The 17,797-nt window shown below is 38.8% G+C and overlaps 1 protein-coding gene across 1 annotated transcript in view; it reads left to right on the top strand.

The window, feature by feature from the left end:
- LOC101850317 (mini-chromosome maintenance complex-binding protein) overlaps positions 1-16,106 on the top strand; it is a 22,698-nt gene extending 6,592 nt beyond the window's left edge. The window contains exons 3-15 of the mRNA XM_005093929.3: positions 336-518; positions 2,303-2,404; positions 3,137-3,347; positions 4,356-4,441; positions 4,884-4,987; positions 6,553-6,698; positions 7,057-7,180; positions 7,858-7,975; positions 8,919-9,084; positions 9,852-9,985; positions 13,271-13,435; positions 13,928-14,016; positions 15,897-16,106. Coding sequence (XP_005093986.1) covers positions 336-518; positions 2,303-2,404; positions 3,137-3,347; positions 4,356-4,441; positions 4,884-4,987; positions 6,553-6,698; positions 7,057-7,180; positions 7,858-7,975; positions 8,919-9,084; positions 9,852-9,985; positions 13,271-13,435; positions 13,928-14,016; positions 15,897-16,026 — 1,758 coding nt within the window. The 3' untranslated portion in view covers positions 16,027-16,106. The remainder of the gene's footprint in view (positions 1-335; positions 519-2,302; positions 2,405-3,136; positions 3,348-4,355; positions 4,442-4,883; positions 4,988-6,552; positions 6,699-7,056; positions 7,181-7,857; positions 7,976-8,918; positions 9,085-9,851; positions 9,986-13,270; positions 13,436-13,927; positions 14,017-15,896) is intronic.
- The last annotated feature ends 1,691 nt before the right edge of the window (positions 16,107-17,797 follow it).

Genomic DNA, 17,797 nt, shown 5'->3' with positions numbered 1-17,797 from the left:
GCAGAGGTGAACAACTTGTGTTTCGCGCGCTCATATGACCTTAGCAGTTGCGAGCGCCGTAAAACCTTATACTATACAAATAAGTGAAAAAGTGAAATTTTTCTGTCATTTTGGTGTTTACATTTTGCAAGAGCACACGGTCATCCTCAAGACTAGACCTGGGTTTATTAAGTGATCACTTGCAAACCTAGCAAACCTACTATTACAGTCCTTTTTCAAGCAGTGCTGACTTCTTATAAAATTTGTGCTTGTTTGTGTTTGATTTTTATTGTTGAAAGTCAGTTTCTTCCTTTGAGGATCAACAAAATAAATATATCTCATATCTTATTTTTCAGATCCCTTCTCTGAACACAGTGTCTCTAGATGAGCTCAGGTCGAATACAGTTGTCAAGTACCGATGTATGGTTCAGGATGTCTTTGACCCACAGTTTTGCCTTGGAAAATACAAAATTGTAAACTCAAAGACACAGAAGTCAAGGGTAGAATGTGGTGCTTTCAGAGACTTCCCTGATTTGCAGGTTGGTACCACAGCTTTTCGCCCCCTCTTGCCCACCCAGCAGTAATGGGTATCGGACTTCGAGTTGGGGAAGTAAATCCGCTGTGGAGAGGAACTGGCCACACTACCACATTATGACGAAGGCCCTGGAAGTTGTCTCACTAACAAGGCAATCTCCAATGTCAAGATCAGATACGGGAACAACTCTACTTTTTACCACACCTTTATTCGCTTATTACTCATAACTGGGATTTTCCAAAAAAATTCTTTAACCCCCTTCCTCAATGTCGCAGTTAAATAGGCCTCTGTGCTGGGGGAAATCCCATGAACCAAGGCTGCTCAGGAGTGACCCCACTTTACCTCCCATAACTTTTTTATTTATGAGTATTTTCTCATGAATTTCTTCATGCAGATTCTACATTGAACCACATTTCTATTGATATAATGGGGGGGGGGGGGGGGGGGGGGGGGGATTTCATTGAGAAATAGATGGAGAAAAGCTGGAATTAGTAACATGATGCCAAAAACACCACCAAACATAAACAACACACATTCAAGTAATGAGAAACTGGGACCGAATAAAAAAAGGGGAGTACATGTTGTATGAGTGTCTGCAGGTAAAGAGAAAGTGACAAGAGGCTTTTCCTACCTTATACAATGCTTGTACAATCCATGTAAACCCATCTGTCTTTATTTCCAATAAATCATTTTTGTGCGGGATACGATGTGTTAGATCTAGATTTAATCTTCTCTCTGAGCTAAAAATCTGAATCTGACGCTATCGGGGGGATGGTTGTAAACTTAAAGGGAAGGTACCTCAATAATAATTACTAGATTCTAGCAGTAACTTCCTTTATAATTGGTATCAAAACTACCTGTTGCAGTACCGTAAATTCTACGGGCCATAAGCACATCACTACGCGGTTCAGGCCCGTAAATTCTAGGGGTGCGGTAGCGAAGAGGTTAATAGAGAAAGATTTGATGATGTTGATGAAGTCACATGAACTGTACAGAGGTGAGATTTTTTACGAGGCAGGATTTTCTTATAACCTTTAGACTTAGACTGCTGACTTAAAATTGTCGTTTTCATCTTCATCCATTCGTTGTTAACGAAAAGTACCCTGTAAACGCAGATGAAACATCATAATCAGTCGGTCAAAAATGACCAGCAGATATTGCCAGATAATCGCGCCCAAGGAATTCCAAATGTATATTTGATCCAACTGTCCAATATCGTGGCTTTTCACGTAAAAGAGGTTAATTAGAGAATTCTACATGAGGAGACCTGAGTGCACAAATACAAGTAAAGAAAATGTGCTGGCATATCTGTTCTGTAAAGTTTAAGCGTTTGGCTATTGTATACAGCAGAAGTCCCAAGTTTGTTACCTGTATGGGGAGAAACAATATCAACATATCTTAATCTATCTGATGGAACTTTGTATCCCTCTTAGCCCATGTCGGCCCTGACAGACAATGTCGGAGCCCACCACCTAACAAATAATCTAAATTATATTGATGGGGCCTAAAGAACATTCTTTTAAAATGAAGCACCTTTCCTTTCTTGCATTAATTAAATGCTAAAGGATGATTTAACTTTTATTTTATAAGACCTGTGCTAGCATATAATAACCTTTTGATGTTCCCTCTACATGGGTTTAGGGAAAGCCACTCTTGAATGAAACTGATTTGTTTTCAAAATATCTTTTACTTGCCATTTTCCACATTTGAGGAATGTTCACAAGTTCTGATCAATGTATTAGAAAACATCATTTTCATGACTAGATGGCCTCATTTTTTTTCTTTCAGCCTGATGAAAGCGTTGACTTTGAAAGCCCAGAGAACATTACAGTAGACAGACAAGGCTTTTATTGTGTTCCAATACCTGGTGAAGCCGAGTGGGTCAAAGAAATATCCTTTTTAACAACTTTTTCGTCAAGCTGGTGTGTTTAATAATTTATTTTGTGAGGGTATATTTACGTTTTAAAGGGGGGGGGGGTCTTTTTATGGCTTTGTGATGTGTTTCTTAAGGTTTGTTAATTTCAGGGAATGTGTCGTGTCTAAAGATTTTTTGTTGGGGGTTCGTTGTGACTTTGTTTATTGCCAAGTACTTTAAGAGAGGTGAAATCCTTTGATTCATTCAAATATCAGCTGAAGTCCTTTCTGTTTTTAAATTGATAAGATGAATATTTGAAGAGATTTTCTTTTGGTCAGAACGCAACGTTATATGTTACTGTTGTATTGTAAAGCGCTCAGAGCCTGTGTACTTTAATCGGGGTTGAGCGCTATATAAATGTCATTTATTATTATTATATTGAAAGAAACACTTGTTTTATTGAAATGAAGGTAATCGGGAAAAAGATTACCAGTTACATTGGAGAGGTTTTTTTGGGGTTTTTTTTAAATGTCTGGTTTTTTAGGTTTTGAACTCATTTTCAAGGTATTGCGTAATATCGCCTAGAGCTCTGTTTACAAGGGAGTGGGGCCTATAGAAATGATCTTCATTATTATTATTATTAATTTTATGTGATCTGTAGTGTTATTTGTTTAATGTTTTTGTCCAATCATAGAAGTAAAATGATATTGTATTATCTTGCAAATGTAAGTATTTCTCATACAGTTATTTGTCTTAACAAGTTCCATGGTTATAAAAGCAAGGATGTCGAAAGAAAGAAACCATCAAGTTCACAAGAATCCAGACCCTCAAAAAGAGACAGAGAGGCCGAGGGTGATCCTGAGCTCAGTGAAAAGACTTGCAAAAGAGTGGAAAATGTATCCCCTCCAAATGTTGAAGATAAACAGCAGGAAACAAGTGACATGGATGTTACACCTCCTCCTTGTTCATCAGTTGCAGGTAATCAAGTTTATTTTTTTTAAGTGGATATTAGAACTGTTACAACAAACTAGGTCCATGTGTCCATGAGTGTGTGCAAGTTTTTTTGTGGGACTGTTTGTGTTCAAGCATGTACTGGAGAGAAAAAAGAGATGGAGAACAGGGTTTGCTATTAGAACCATATTGTGCATAAATGAAATGTTCTTTGTATTATTACTAAATGCATTTAGCCCTTTCTTAGTGAAGTAAAGTTTTTTATATTATTATTATTGTGTACACAACGAACTCAACCACTTCTCTATAATGACTGCTTTTGAGTATAATGTGGACATTTTAACCCTTAGAACATCTGTTACATCCCTAGCCTGTTGACATAAGATATTATTTGAGGCATCATGGTGAAATCAGGCGCTGGTCAAAATATAATGAAATCAAAGAAACACATTTTTCCACCGCTTTTGCAATTTTTATTGCCTTTTTTTTTTTTGCTCGACACCTTCCATGTCCATATAAAATATTTCTTCATGTGACTTATACTGAAAACATTGATTAAAAGAACAACCCATAAAAATTTAAGTTTCCAGTTTTCAATGACTCTCAGGCTATTGAAGTTACCAAACTTTCGCAGCCATTTGCTCACTTATTTTACCACTGAAACCAGGCAACACCACCTACTTCAATCGTAAAAATCTCTTCTATTCAAGTCAGATGGATATTTTTTTTTCATCAAAAGCAAGGCAGATGAATAAGTTTTCAGATCAGACCAATAACTCCACTTGCCCAAAAATTGACGAGTGTCTGATTCCACTTTGTTGTCACACATATAGCAGGCTGGCTGGAATGTTTCCTGGAATGTTGTATTTTCTTTTTTTTAATAACGTATGTCTCACTTATAAGTCCTACGCTGATAGTGATAGTGGCCAGGTATCATTTAGTGATAGTGTTCTGGATTGTCTGTTCCTAATTGTTTCCTTGATAATATGGTTAGAGGAAAATTTGATAACTGATGTTTCAACTTTTTAAATTCAGGGGCAAGTCAACAACCTACAATGGCAAAGGGGGTTCCAATGAATTTCCCACTGCCAGAAGAGAAAGGCTTTCCTTGCATTGTCAGGGTATGTACTGGGTTGCTTTTCTGCAAAATTGATATTTTAAAGAAGAAATTACTAAGTATGCTTAGGTTGATGTAGCTGACAGAAAATTGAGAAGACATGGAATAACATCAGGAGGCTAGCCAGAATAGGGAAAGGTGGAAAGTGTTTGTTCTTGGCCTATACCCTGATCCAGGGTGAGAAAGACGATCGTGATGATGATGATGCATTGGTTATGTGATTAAGTAGTGGAGAATTTACTTTTTCTTAGGGGTAGCTGTAATGACCAATAAAACCTGATTGTTTCATTTTTGTTAGGGGGTGAAGCATTTTTGGATGATGTTAAGCATCAATGGATTTGTCTGCATTTAGAATAAAATAAGATACTTAAATGTTAGTTTTATCTTCACACTCAAATTTTTTTCGAGCCTATTACTTATTAAAAAGAATATAATCATCTCAACAGGTGTATTCAAATGATGTTGAACTGAAAGCTACAGACTTTGTGGAGATTGTTGGGGTCCTGTCCATAGACCCTCAACTGGCTGCCATTTATGATGATGATGCAGCGTAAGTATTGCAAAAATTGAACTATACCCTGAAGCATTTTTTTGTTCTTTGATTTATTATGGTCAGGAATACTGTATAAGTTACCATGGAACTTGGAAACTTAATAGTTTTATTGTGACATTTACTTAAAGTAAACCCATTATATTGTATTGGTGTATAACCGTTTTTTTGTAATGCATCTACTGATGCTCAGTCAATATATAGATAATTAGACCAGTGTAGGTGTGGTCAAATGTTTTGTTTGGGGGGGGTTACTATCGAAACTTGTTTAAAAGGAAAAAATTTGTCTTCAGATGCCCAAGGAAGTTCAGATAGTAAGAGGCAGGGCTAAAGAAAAGAGAAGAAAAAAAATCATTTCACCATGAGGAAATGTGGGTTACAATGGTGACTGAATAACAGTTTATATAAAATAATGAATAGTTTCCAGTTATGTCATGTTACAAAGCTGCTCGTATTGTGAATTGCACACCCCACATTGCCTCTGATTTTTACATTGTGTGTTTAATTTCCTTTTGGAAGCTATAGGTCAAAAAAATTATGCTCCCCGCGGGGCAGTGCCACTGACTGTAGTGTCTTTAGGCCGTTCCCAAAGGGGGGACATTTCTCGTTCAAGCACAGTAGAATTGTAAATGGGCTGATTCATGTCATGCTCATGACTCTGCCTGATCTGCAACTGGGAACTGCTTTTTCTTTCCTAATCCTTATTATTGTCATTTTCCTCTACTTTTTTTGTATGTTTGTCACTCTGCTGTGAACTGCTTTTTCCAGGGTGCCTTGATAGTCGAAGCAGACTTTGTGCTGTTGAGGCTAGAGAGGTGAGCAGAGTAAGTCTTGATTCCCTGTAAGGACTTCTCTGTTGACACCCACCCCTTGGCGCACATATGACCTTATGCAGTTGCAAGCGCAGTAAAACCCTCTACTAAAAGAAAGAAGAAGAAAATGTTGACCAATTGCTTAAAAATTTTGTGCGAGCTGAAATCATCTATTTTTATTTTTGCTTTCAGCACTATGATATATGCATTTACACTCAACACTTCCAGAGAATACTCAGTCCCGCCAGCACTGGTACCAGGGGTGTGAAGTGCCTGAGAAAAGAAAGAAATAAAGTCCATCAACCATACTTTAATTATTGAATAATCGAATAAATTACTCTAGCATGCACAAAGCGAACAGATTTTGAGGTCTAGAATTTTTTTCGTTCATGAACAGTATAAAATGGATAGGTCAAACACAGAAAACTCCAAATCACACATCTGTCAAACTTTTTTACTTTTTTTCTTTCTTTTTTTTTTTTTTTTTTTTTTTTTTTTTTTTTTTTTTTGTGTGTGTGTGTGTGTCTGTGTGTGTAAGATATCCCTCGGACTACCTAGGCCGGTCCGGACGGATTCAAGCTATCCGTGTCATACTCCATATTCTTCGTATTTACAATTTTTACATAGCGAAAAGATTTCTGTGTCCCGCCAATTTCACTATGCGTGTGCTAGACTGTATTTTGACATGGGGTGACAGCATTTTACCTCTAGACTCCAGCCCTGTTTGAACACGTCTTTGGTTCTGTTTGACAGAGATGACGCGATGGACCAGGAGGAGCTTCAGGCCCACGAGCCTCCCCCATCACTTGTTCCGCGACTTCACGCTCTGGTCATTCGACCGTTGCAGCACAACAACCCTCAGCTTCCAGCGCTTTCGGGATCAGAAACTTATAAGCAAGGTAAAGTTCAGTGAATTGACCCTGTAGAAATACAAATATGGGTCACAGATTTTATATCATGTTCAATACGTTCTGGAAAAGCAAGAAAGTCATTTTTTTATAATGTTTTTCTTCATTTTCATCCAGTCTTACTGTATTTTTATATCAGGCAAGGTATTTATTCATCAAAATATTTGGGGGTGGCGTTCTTTTGAAATTGTTTTTGGCGTACATTTCACTTATCTTTTGACCTTCTGGTCTTGATTTACTCCTCAGTTTGTGTTTTTCTGCTAGCAGCTGTAAAACACGTGTGTCATGTAATATGCCCAGATTCATGTGAATGAAATAAGCCAATTCTATTTTTGTTTTTTGTTGACAGCTGTTTCTCAGCTCATGCAGGATGCAGGTTCCCTTCGCCTGGAGCTGCTGTCTGTGCTAGAGCATGCTTTGCTGTGTGACAGATTAGCTGCTGAATATCTGCTGTGCCACCTTGTGTCAAAAGTGTAAGATGGAAAAGATTTCAACTCTTGTTTTACTTTTGATGAAATCTACCTAATGTTATTATTTTCTTTGGGGCCTATCTAAGGAAGCATGGTCACTTACGGGGCGTTGATTGATTTTTGTATTTTGAGGCACCTCCCTTAAGCCTATCTGTACGCCCTGGGGTCATTTTGTACCCCCGGGGTTGTATTCTTCACATTTTAGAATACTTCTAGTACGAAGATCTCTTTGAAACTTTCAGTATTTTTCAAAAAATGATTTTGACAGACTGCTATGCAAAGTGTACGGATCAGATTAACAAGTAAATTTCCTCTTTGGAATAAAGTGGTGGCACAGAGTTCCCCACGTGGTATGGGTACGATAGTAAAACAGCGTTCGGATAGGGTTAAGTGCAATGACTAGTCATGAGAAAAGAATGTGGACAGGAATATGAGGGGGTTGGAGGAGAGATGTAACTGTCTAGTACTGCTGTACTAGAGTTGCTTTTTTATTTGGTTTCTAGTTGCCAGTGTCTCATGGAAGTGGTCTCTGTTGTATTTGTAACCTTTAATAATTCGTAATTTACTGCTACATCATATTTCGGCTGAAATTTGTCTTGATTTTTTAGTTCCATATTGCCTATGAGGTGGGGGTTTTCTTGCCATTGATTGTCAGGCGTCTCTCTTTTATGTACTTTCAGGTATGCCCGAGCTGATGTCTTGCCTTTGGGAAAACTATGTGTAAATTTGAGCCGTTGCCCCGTCACACAGAGATACACCAAGTTCCTGAATCATCTCATTTCTCAGCTGGCCCCTCAGGTAAAACTCATGAATTGTATAAACTTTATTTAGAGATGTTGTCACTTGATGTGTAGTCTCTATCATTGTCCCCTGCTAATTTATGTTCCTACTTGAACTGTAAAAGGAAAAGATTAATTGCATCAACTGTTATTTTTTTAAACCCTTCAGTTTCATGGATGATGTATCCCAAGCAAGTTGTTTTTATTTTGAAATAGTAAATAGTAGTATTGTTTGAGCAGGGCAAAGTTTAATGTGATAAAAACAAGCTCCAAAAAACGTTTTCCAAAACCATTGACACTATTAAGTAGATTTGTGGACTTCAGCCAGTTTCCTATTATTTAGTATATATTTGATCTTCATACCTATTATTTAGTATATATTTGATCTTCATAATTCAAAAAATAAAATTTGGTATAGATTCTACTTTTGCTGTATTTACCTCAGAGAGAGGCACTCCAGTTGTGCTCACCGTTTGAGAATGGCACACATGCTTGCTATTTATATCCTGGGTTTCATAAAGCATGAGCTCTGGATCTTCATGTGAAATGATCTCTGCTTGTAAACAAATCCATTTTGTCAATGTGTACTGGCTGTCGTCTTGAACTGATTTCAAAGTGGAAAACATGGATGGTGCTCTTGTGTGGTTTGCTTCTTTCCTGTCAAACATCTATCATCTTTATCTCCCCTCCTTCTCTTTTATGTTTGTTACTCTCTTGTAACACCTCTAATCTTCTGGCGCTCATATGACCTTACGCAGTTGCGAGTGCCGTAAAGTCTCTACTAAAACTAAAAGTGGAAAACAAGAGGGCAACAAAACTATTTGTATATTTGTGTCTGATGCTCGTTTTTGGGTTGCTGATGGGCTTGCGATGTTCAACTTAAACGGCTTCATTGGGATCTTGAGCTTCTTGCAAGTCATTTTCTTGAGAATATATTCTATGTTGCATTTGCAAATATCCAGGCTGTTCTGCTGGAGATGTCTATAGAAAGCACCAACAACTGGACATTGATTCCAAAGAAAGACTACAAGGTGAACCGGATTACAGCAGGCATGTTGCAGCTTGCCCCAGGGACCTGTCTGGTGTTGGACGAGACTGCCCTCCAACAAGGCCAGCTGAATCACACAGGTGAGATTCAAAGTCATTATGGCTGCCTTCAAACTCTTTGATTTTACGGCAAGTCTAAAGTTTCTAGTGGTCTTACATTATTGAAAAAGTACCTTTTGCTTTGGCTTTTTAACGTAGTGCAAAGTAAGCAATTGGAATGTTAAAAATTTGAGTGTCATTTGTAATTGACGTCATAATTCAAGCAAAATCCTTTTGGATGAAAACTTAAGGAAGTTAGTCAGTAGGAGATGGGTGTAAAAGATCAAAGTACATGTGGTTGTTGGGGTCGATGTATTGATCTTGGCCCTTAACTTTCCTTTATTTTTTTAAAAACTTTGGTCTGCTGTTTCTATATAGGCCTATTTTGTTTTTTGACTATGTTCATCAGATGAACTGCATACTTGTTGGTCTAAGTGCTGTTACTGGCATCTTGTTTTGTGATAACTTTTGATTACAGCTGTGCACAGATATTTTCTTATATTTTTCAGAGGGGCTATCTTGTGTTTTATGTTCTCTCCCCTCCTCCCTCACTTCAGGTTATTCAACTTTATTTTATTTTTTTGTTAAAGTAAGTCATGGGTGTTGATTGAAGGACTCTCTTGTGTGATCTTCTTTCATCTTGGACAGCTAACAATGCTGATTTGCTGTAGACTTAACGAGCCATTTGCATGCATGACTAACACAATGGTTTATGAAGAAAGTATTTGCTTAATTAGTTGACTTTGTAATATGAGGTATTTGTGCATCTTATTGTCATTTATATATATCCCCTTTCTTTGTCTCACAAGGTGTTATGAATGTGAAAGCTCTGGCTGATGTGATCAACTGGCAGAAGGTAGATTACGACTTTGAGTTTCACCCCATTCCAGTTTACACAGACGTCAATGTGTTGATACTCTCAGAAGGAGAGTCCCTCCTTCCTGTAAGTGCTGCAATGGAAGAACGCTCTTGTGCACTCTTTTCACTTCTTGTAAAAGCATAACTGACAACCTATGCGTTAAAAAAAAGGTTTTCTTGGAACCCAGTACAGAAATCCTTTTTTGTATTGGAAAATATGTATTATTTTCTGGATATACTCCTTATGAACTTTCTAATTAGGCAGTTTAGTGAACGCGCTCGTTGCAGGGCGAATCGGCCACGATACGCCCCACAAACTTTTGTGATCTGCCGTGAAGCCTCGCATCATAGTGGGTCTAAACAACTCACATTTTTGTTTCGTTTTGTTAATTGCACTACCACATCCGATATATCTTTTTAAATGGAAAAGAATGATCTTCAAAATGGCGTTCTTCGCATGAAAATCGATTCCCTAGAATTGGAAATGATTGCTTCTGAAAACAAGGCAAATTTTACAACGCGATAAAATAAACTCTACTTGCTGTATATTTATGATACTTTCTGTAGATATAGATTATCCATTCCTGTATCTTTTGACACCTGAGTTGTTTAGGTTGAAGTTATCACAATGCTATAGGGCTTCCCGACAAAATACACACACAAAGGCCGAATCGGCCAATCAGCAACCGGGCGTCCCCGCTCTCCCCACACACTGAGATAACTTGTTGCGCGGGCATCGCATTTATTCGCACTTTACTTGTTTCTCCAGATAATAATATGTGCGGCTACGAATTTAAGTGCGAACTGACAAGAGGGCAGAAGGAAGAAAGGAACAGTTTTGTTTTTATTTTACCATATTTGGTTCTTGAATAGTGCAGATGATAGCTAAATCTAGATTCCCTGTCTAGAATTAATAGTAGTCAGCCTGCATCTACTAGATTCAAATAATTATGTCTTGGGGTTTTGGAATGGAAATAAAACTTGAATTGCGCTGTCTAAGTAATTTTAGATTCAGCGTCTAGCTATATTATTTTCCAGAGCTAGGCTAATAATAATAAATCTCATCTCAACAATCACATACTTTAACTTTTATTAGGTTCAACTTTTTTCTTAAATCAGGTTTGTGCAAAGTTACTAGTTGAGAACAGAGTTTATAAGCCTTTCAGTACCTAATAATTTTATATGTTATTTTCTGGATATTTTTACTTTTTACCTATCAAATTTTCCCATTTTCTTTGATATTGGCCTAAGAATAGCAGAATTTTCAGACAGTGAGTCTGACTTGATACTTTTTCTTCGTAATTGTTCTCTATCAATGGAAATATTGCTAATTGGTGATAACTCAAAACAATACAACTGTCATGAAGAGTGGAGAAAAATGTGTGGGAAAAAATAAAAGAGTGCAGTAAACTATAATTTACTTTTAAAATTGCAATTGAAAGTGAAGATCATAAGATGATTTTGTTTTTTCTGGTCATCTTTCTGCAGTTTATTAAATGTTCCAGTGGGCTTAAAATAACGTCTCCGACGAACATTTTTCTCGACTTTATAAGCTCTCTTATGTACTTGAAAGAATGTAATATAGTTTTATACAGTTGTATGCACAATACTTTGAAAAGGAAGGATTGGGAGCTGACTTATGGTCATTAAGAGTGGGTTTTTTATTAAACACAGAATCTGTTTTACGGTGAATAAAGCGCTAAAAACAAGTTTTAAAATTTAAATAATGCCCTTAAAATTTGGAAATACTACTTAATTGGCCTAACTATTTAATGATTATGATCAGTGAAAAAAAAAAAAACAAAGAAAATTATGTATGATTTGTGTAAATGTGACCATTAGCAGCAAAGATATTGCCCATTTTGACAATTTCGGGTTATCCACGAGGGTGATTTTTTACCAGTATTACCTGTCCTGGGCAACAACGTCATTGCACGCCGGACAGGTCCATAAGTGCTCGGTTCCTCTCTGCCCCAAAGCCCTCAAGGTATCCATACTGATTGTTCCAGTGGCTGTTGGATATGGCGACGTCTATCCTTTCCAGATAATCGTTCCTTTCTTCCTTCTCCCCTCTCTATCCCCATTTCCTGCATCCTGATGATTGCGTAGCGTTCTGCTGTTTCCCTGTCTTCCTCATCCCGCATTTTTTTCAAGACTCAAATGTCACCTCTCCATCAACCGCGGCACTGCCCACCAGCCTATCGTCAGCCTCCTCATTACCCTTCACTCCAGAGTGCCGAGGACAATATCCAAGTGGTGGCTCTAAGTGCTGAGTGTTGTATTGGGTTCTTCCATTCACTCCGAAGCAGCCCTTTCTCAACCCTTCGCAGGATGTTGTGGCAGTGTGTGACAATAATGAGATGGATAGTCAGCCAAGCGCTCTTGTTGCGGCCTCAATCTCCATTTTAATGCTTGAAGTTGTTCTTTCTATGACCCCTGACATGCTATGAACCTGTTTGTTCCCACTGTACACCACAAAACCCCACCCACTTCTCTCACCCCTCCTGACCGATCCATCCGTGTAGATCACTGGATCCTCGGCTTAACTGTCATTGTTGTTAATGACAGCAGCACATTCCCGTCTTTCACGACCCCTAGTGATGTGAACATTGGCCAGGCTTCTGCAATCGGGACTCAGTTCAAACCATTCCTTTCCACTCCATATTTCATCGATGCCACAAACTTTCCTCGAGGAGTCTTCAGCTTCTGCCATCCATGAGCTGTCCCGTTTGATACTATTTTCTTTGATGCTGCTTAGGTTGTCATGCAAAGGGTGCCCCGGGTCTCCCAAAACATCCAAGTACAGCTTTGTTTTTGTCACCTTATGCCTCACTCTGATGCTGGCCAGGTCAAGGATTATCTCATACATACAACATGGGTGTCGTTTGTTCAACCCAAGACTGCCCTCATAGCTGCATTTTGTACTTCACCACATTAATGCCCTTCTGAGCCCTGACAGCAACATTGTCAATATGATTTTGGCCTATCTTTTGTTTTGTTATTGTCTTTACTTACTTGTCTTACTTGTCCACTATGCTTTGGTCTCTGCAGTCGGAACATGTCCATCTCTGCTCTCCCCCCCCTCTTCAGGATCCATCCCAGAGTCTGTCTGCTTAGTTTCCATCATAATCTGGTTGGAGATCCGCCGGACTGGTCCGCACACAGATGGCTGTGTTTCCCCTCTGCTCTTTGGATCCCCTTATCCCTCAATCTACCCAGAGTGTGGGAACCACTATCCGCCCTATTCTTCCTCAAATTTTCCCTTACAGCAGTTAAGATGGTTGGTGGGTCCAGTGTTATTGTCTTGATACACATATGGCATGCAATGGTCTCAGTTAATAACTAGTGGTCCATTTTTTTATTTCAACAGAAAGATATTCTATTGCCTGTGGCAATAAACAATGAGATCCTAGACTTTCCTGATCATTTTGCAAAACTTGATGGTCGCCTGTCTCCTGAAAATTTGAACAAGCTGCGATCATACATTACTGCCTGCAGACTCATTGACTACAGTGTCTCAGAAGAGACTCAAAAAGTAAGTACAGATAAACAGTTATTGCATACTGATAGGGCGGGGTGGTGAGCAAAACTCTAATTACCGTATTTACTTTGTATGTTTATAAAATGTGTTACTTTTTTTCTTGGTTGTTAGCATTGTAAATCTCCTGGAGCCTCGCTGGGAGGGTGTTACCTGTATGTAAATAGGAGTGATATGTAGGTAGAAAAGGGTCCAATAAAGGTGAAATAGATTAACCAACTGGAGAGGATCAGATTTGTAAGTAGTTTCTTGTTATGTGGTCTTATAGGGAAATGCGTGGGGTCAGTGTTAATTAAAGAGTTATTTTGGTGGGCATAATTTTGGGGGGTTTTTTGGCAAAGGGGATGTTTTTAATAAAGAGCGAGTAGTGTCATTTGAGTCATATTTGTAGTGTTTAGTCATTGTAAAACGCATACAGCTTGCTATTTGAACTGGGATATGCACTGTACAAATGCTTTTTATTTCTTTTATATTTTGTATTTGACTCAGGTGATACAAGATGACTTTGTGGACACGAGACAGAGGAACCCAAAGGACATGACTATTGAGGATTTCCAGAGATTGTTGGGCTTAGTGCGGTAAGTGTGATTTATTCCTCCTCTTCCTTTACAGCTTCCTTCTCCCCCCTCCCCTTATTCTCTGATACTAGATCTATGAAGTTATTGGCTGTGGGCTTCTACAGGGTGCGTTATAGAGTGAGTGAAGTGTCCCTCGCGTTTCAGGTAGCTATGTCCTGTTTTCTTAGGTACTATCTATACAGAGAACTTCTTCAATATTGGTGAGAATTTATGTGGGATCCTGCCCATAAATTCGACATCGGGTCTGTTTTCTTTGATTTCCCACCTTTGAGATTTTTTCAGGATGTGCAAATTGCTTTCAGGACTCCCTATTTTTGTCTTAGATAACAATGCGTTTGATCCCACTTTCTTTAGATTCAGGGATGTGAAAGTCCTGGCCAAAAAGATATCCCCCAACTCATGCCCGTCTGAACCTGGTTTTCTTGTCATGAACTATTCTCAGTGCTACTTGATTGTCTCTTTGCTTTCATTGGGAAGAGTATCTTGTTTGTGCAAGACCTATAGATATCTCTGTCAAAAGGACGAGACAGTTGGGATTCTGCCTGTTGTGGGATAATTATGAAAATGTGTTTGTCTTTAACTGAATAGGTATTTTGCTTATTTTCAATTGTGAAGTGCTGATGTATGGCTTCCTCTGAAAAGAAATTTGTTCATGTATATACAGTCGAACCTGCCTTAACGGAAACCTGTGTAAAACGGAAAACTGTCTTAACGGAATCTCCCCGCTCCCCCCTTGATATATTCCTCTTTAATTACCTGTATAAAACGGAAACCTGTCCAATGCGAAAACGGAAAGAAAAATCCGCTCCCTTCCGAGGGTTTCACCTGTCTAAGACGGAAAATGCTTTGCCTGCTCAGCCCTGATTTGAAACAAAACTCGCAAGTGTGGTTCCGCCGACTCTAAACTGAACGCTATGGTCATGGCGCTGGGCGAGGAAGGGGGGTAGGGGAGCAATTTGGGGGTAGATGTTACCCCACCATGTGAGCCCTGAGCGATGCAAATGGTCAGTGTAGAGTGTAGGTGTGAAATCTCACGACTGCCCGTGAGAGTGCTCGAGTAGCGAGCCACTACGGTAGCTTTCTTGAGTAGCCAGAAGCCAGAGGTGTGAAATTAGTTTGACCAATGCCTGCCGCCCTGATCGTACAGCTAGCCGAGAAAAAACATGTAAGTGAGGGGTGGCATTGGTGGTGGGTGGGGGCTAAGGGTGGACGCAAAGGAGATGTTCAAACGTTTCTGTTTTTAATAGGTCAAATAGTGGTCCAATGAATGGAAAGCACTGGTGGTAATTGGATAAGTAAGACTGACGCATGTCATTATCAGACAGGATAGCAGTTGAGAGGTGTGAAGTTTTGACCACTGCTTGCCGATCGGACAAGTGATCCTTGATCCCACCGGCTGGGCCTTTGACACCCCCCCCAATTCCCCTGTCTAAGACGGAATTTTTTTCTGGCTCCCTTGCGATTCCGTCTTACACAGGTTCGACTGTATTTATGTGTACAGTGTGATGGAATCAGGCACTCATCAATTATTGGGTCGATCTTTAAGCTTGTTCATTTGTTAACTGCCCGGCCAGTGGGAAAATGTTGATTTCTTCAATTTCGTTAATTGATAACGTCTGATTTTACCTCGATGCCACACCTATGTGCTTATTTTTTCTGAAAGTGAAAGATGGCAAACATCCCAATTAAAAAATCTTTTATAATAAGACAAAGTTTGTTATGTTCCTTAAACCTGAACTTGAGTACACATGACAGGACTTGACTAGTATCACATTTGATATTGTAAAAGGCACCCAAGTCCATGAATTTATGTCAATGTTATTCTAGTTATAATACTGTTAATTTTTATTTTTTATTTCTTTCTTCTTGCATGTGAACAGTCTTCTGACCTTGACTTACGGCCTGTCGTCCCCTACTGTTGAACTGTGGAACAAAGTGCGCTCCATGGAGGAAGAAAGAAAAATCAGATTAGCCCAGCAACCAAGGGCAGCAGCTCAAGGAAATCAGTGAAGAAAAATGAAAATGTCCAAGAGTGGGACTTATTGTTCCATGAAAGTTTTCAATTAAAATGTATAGTTCTGCAAAATGTTCATGCTGGTTTTGGCTATTTTTGAGTCTACTACTTGTGCAGAGCTACATCAGAACCTTTTTTTTTTTCTTTACCAGGCATTGTGTTTTTCAATGAGAGGGGTTACTTTTTAGTTTCCTTTGAAAAAATTCTTCAGCTCTTGAAACGTTTTTATCATAGCTGCCACTTTCCCTTTGCCACTTGGTCGCAAATTTCATACTTTTTTTTCCACGCGGAAAACACCGAACCGGGAGAGAGACGAAAACGCGGTCTGCGCATGTCCGCCGTAGCTTTCTACTTCCGTTCTTCTAGGCCCAGCGCTAGTTTCACATTGTTTATTGTTGTGGAGCAACACAGTGTCGATCGGGCATCGGGACGTTAGCGCGCCGAGTTGTCATTGAAATTGGCGGAAATTCTAGAGAAATTGATTCAGAATGCAAAAATAAAAGGAGCTGGAATGAGAAAGAAGCAGCCGGTGTGCGACTTGAAAAGTTCATTAGAAACTTGAACTAGCTGTTTTTTTGCAAAAGAAATCGCGGCACTCCTGTTACAGTCCTGTACAATTGCGGTCCCGTTTGTTTACATGACGGCTTATTGTGGCTGCTGCGGAAGTGAATCTAGATCTAGATTTAGATCTAGAAAATCTATCTCTAGATATAATCTAGATCTACACATATTTAGATATATCTAGATCTAGATTAGATAGCCTAGGCTATAATTTTAATTCAGTTTATCTCTAAATAAGAAACACACTACAGGGGCACTAAGTGCAAACGGGACCGCAATTGTACAGGAGTGCCTGTGTATCCTTGATCCGATACTGCTCTACGTCTATGTATGGACACGTTTAAAGTGAAAGAAATCTTTTTATGAGACACCAGCTGGCAAAAAACACTAGATTTTTAGTCACCAAGTCCAAACTGTGTCAAATTGACTCGAATGCTTGTTAGTCAACTTACTTAAGCCTTTACGTTGTTGTTTTTTTTTCAAATACATTTTAATTCAGTTGCCTATGGTTAACAATATGACAGTTTTCCCTTCCAAACCCGTAGGCTAGATTTTCCAGTATATATTGCCTCTGGATCTCACTGGTTTCGGAGAGCGCGCGTACGCTTTCGCTTGAATTTCCTCCTTTTTAAAAATTTCTGAGTGGCAGCTATGTTTTATACAAATACAAGGATATTTTTCTTCCTGAGTCGTTGTCATTTCTGAAGCATCCTTGCTGCTTATTGTAAATGCACTTTCGATCATACTCTCACGATTGCTGATGGTTGATGATTAGTATAAAATTTTGTAAGAAGCACAAATCCACTTTCAACATTACCGTCAAGGGTGTGTAAAATGATGGGATATTCAAACAAAATGAGACCTCTGGTGAATTGCACCATTTTTACTAATAGGCCAACTAGTAATACAGGTGCTTTCAAAGTCTCTATAGAGAGTTGCAAGGAAAACTGAACAAAATGAGCATCAGTGGAGCACGATACTTGCAAGCCCAAAACCAAAATAATCCAATCAGTTAGTTTGGCATATGATGAGATAGACATTGCTGTAGGCTACTTCTTTTTCAAAAACCATGTGGTAGTGGTAGATGTCTGAAGAACACTTTATAATTATTCTCCATTACAAAACATCAGTTACCTCTACACTTCACAGGCATCTGTGGTGTCACGATCACACGCAGGAGACTTGAATTGATTCCTAAGACTAAGA

The sequence above is a fragment of the Aplysia californica genome, unplaced genomic scaffold (assembly GCF_000002075.1).
Source record: "Aplysia californica isolate F4 #8 unplaced genomic scaffold, AplCal3.0 scaffold00072, whole genome shotgun sequence".
Taxonomy (NCBI): domain Eukaryota; kingdom Metazoa; phylum Mollusca; class Gastropoda; order Aplysiida; family Aplysiidae; genus Aplysia; species Aplysia californica.
This window is presented reverse-complemented; position numbering and strand designations above follow the sequence as displayed.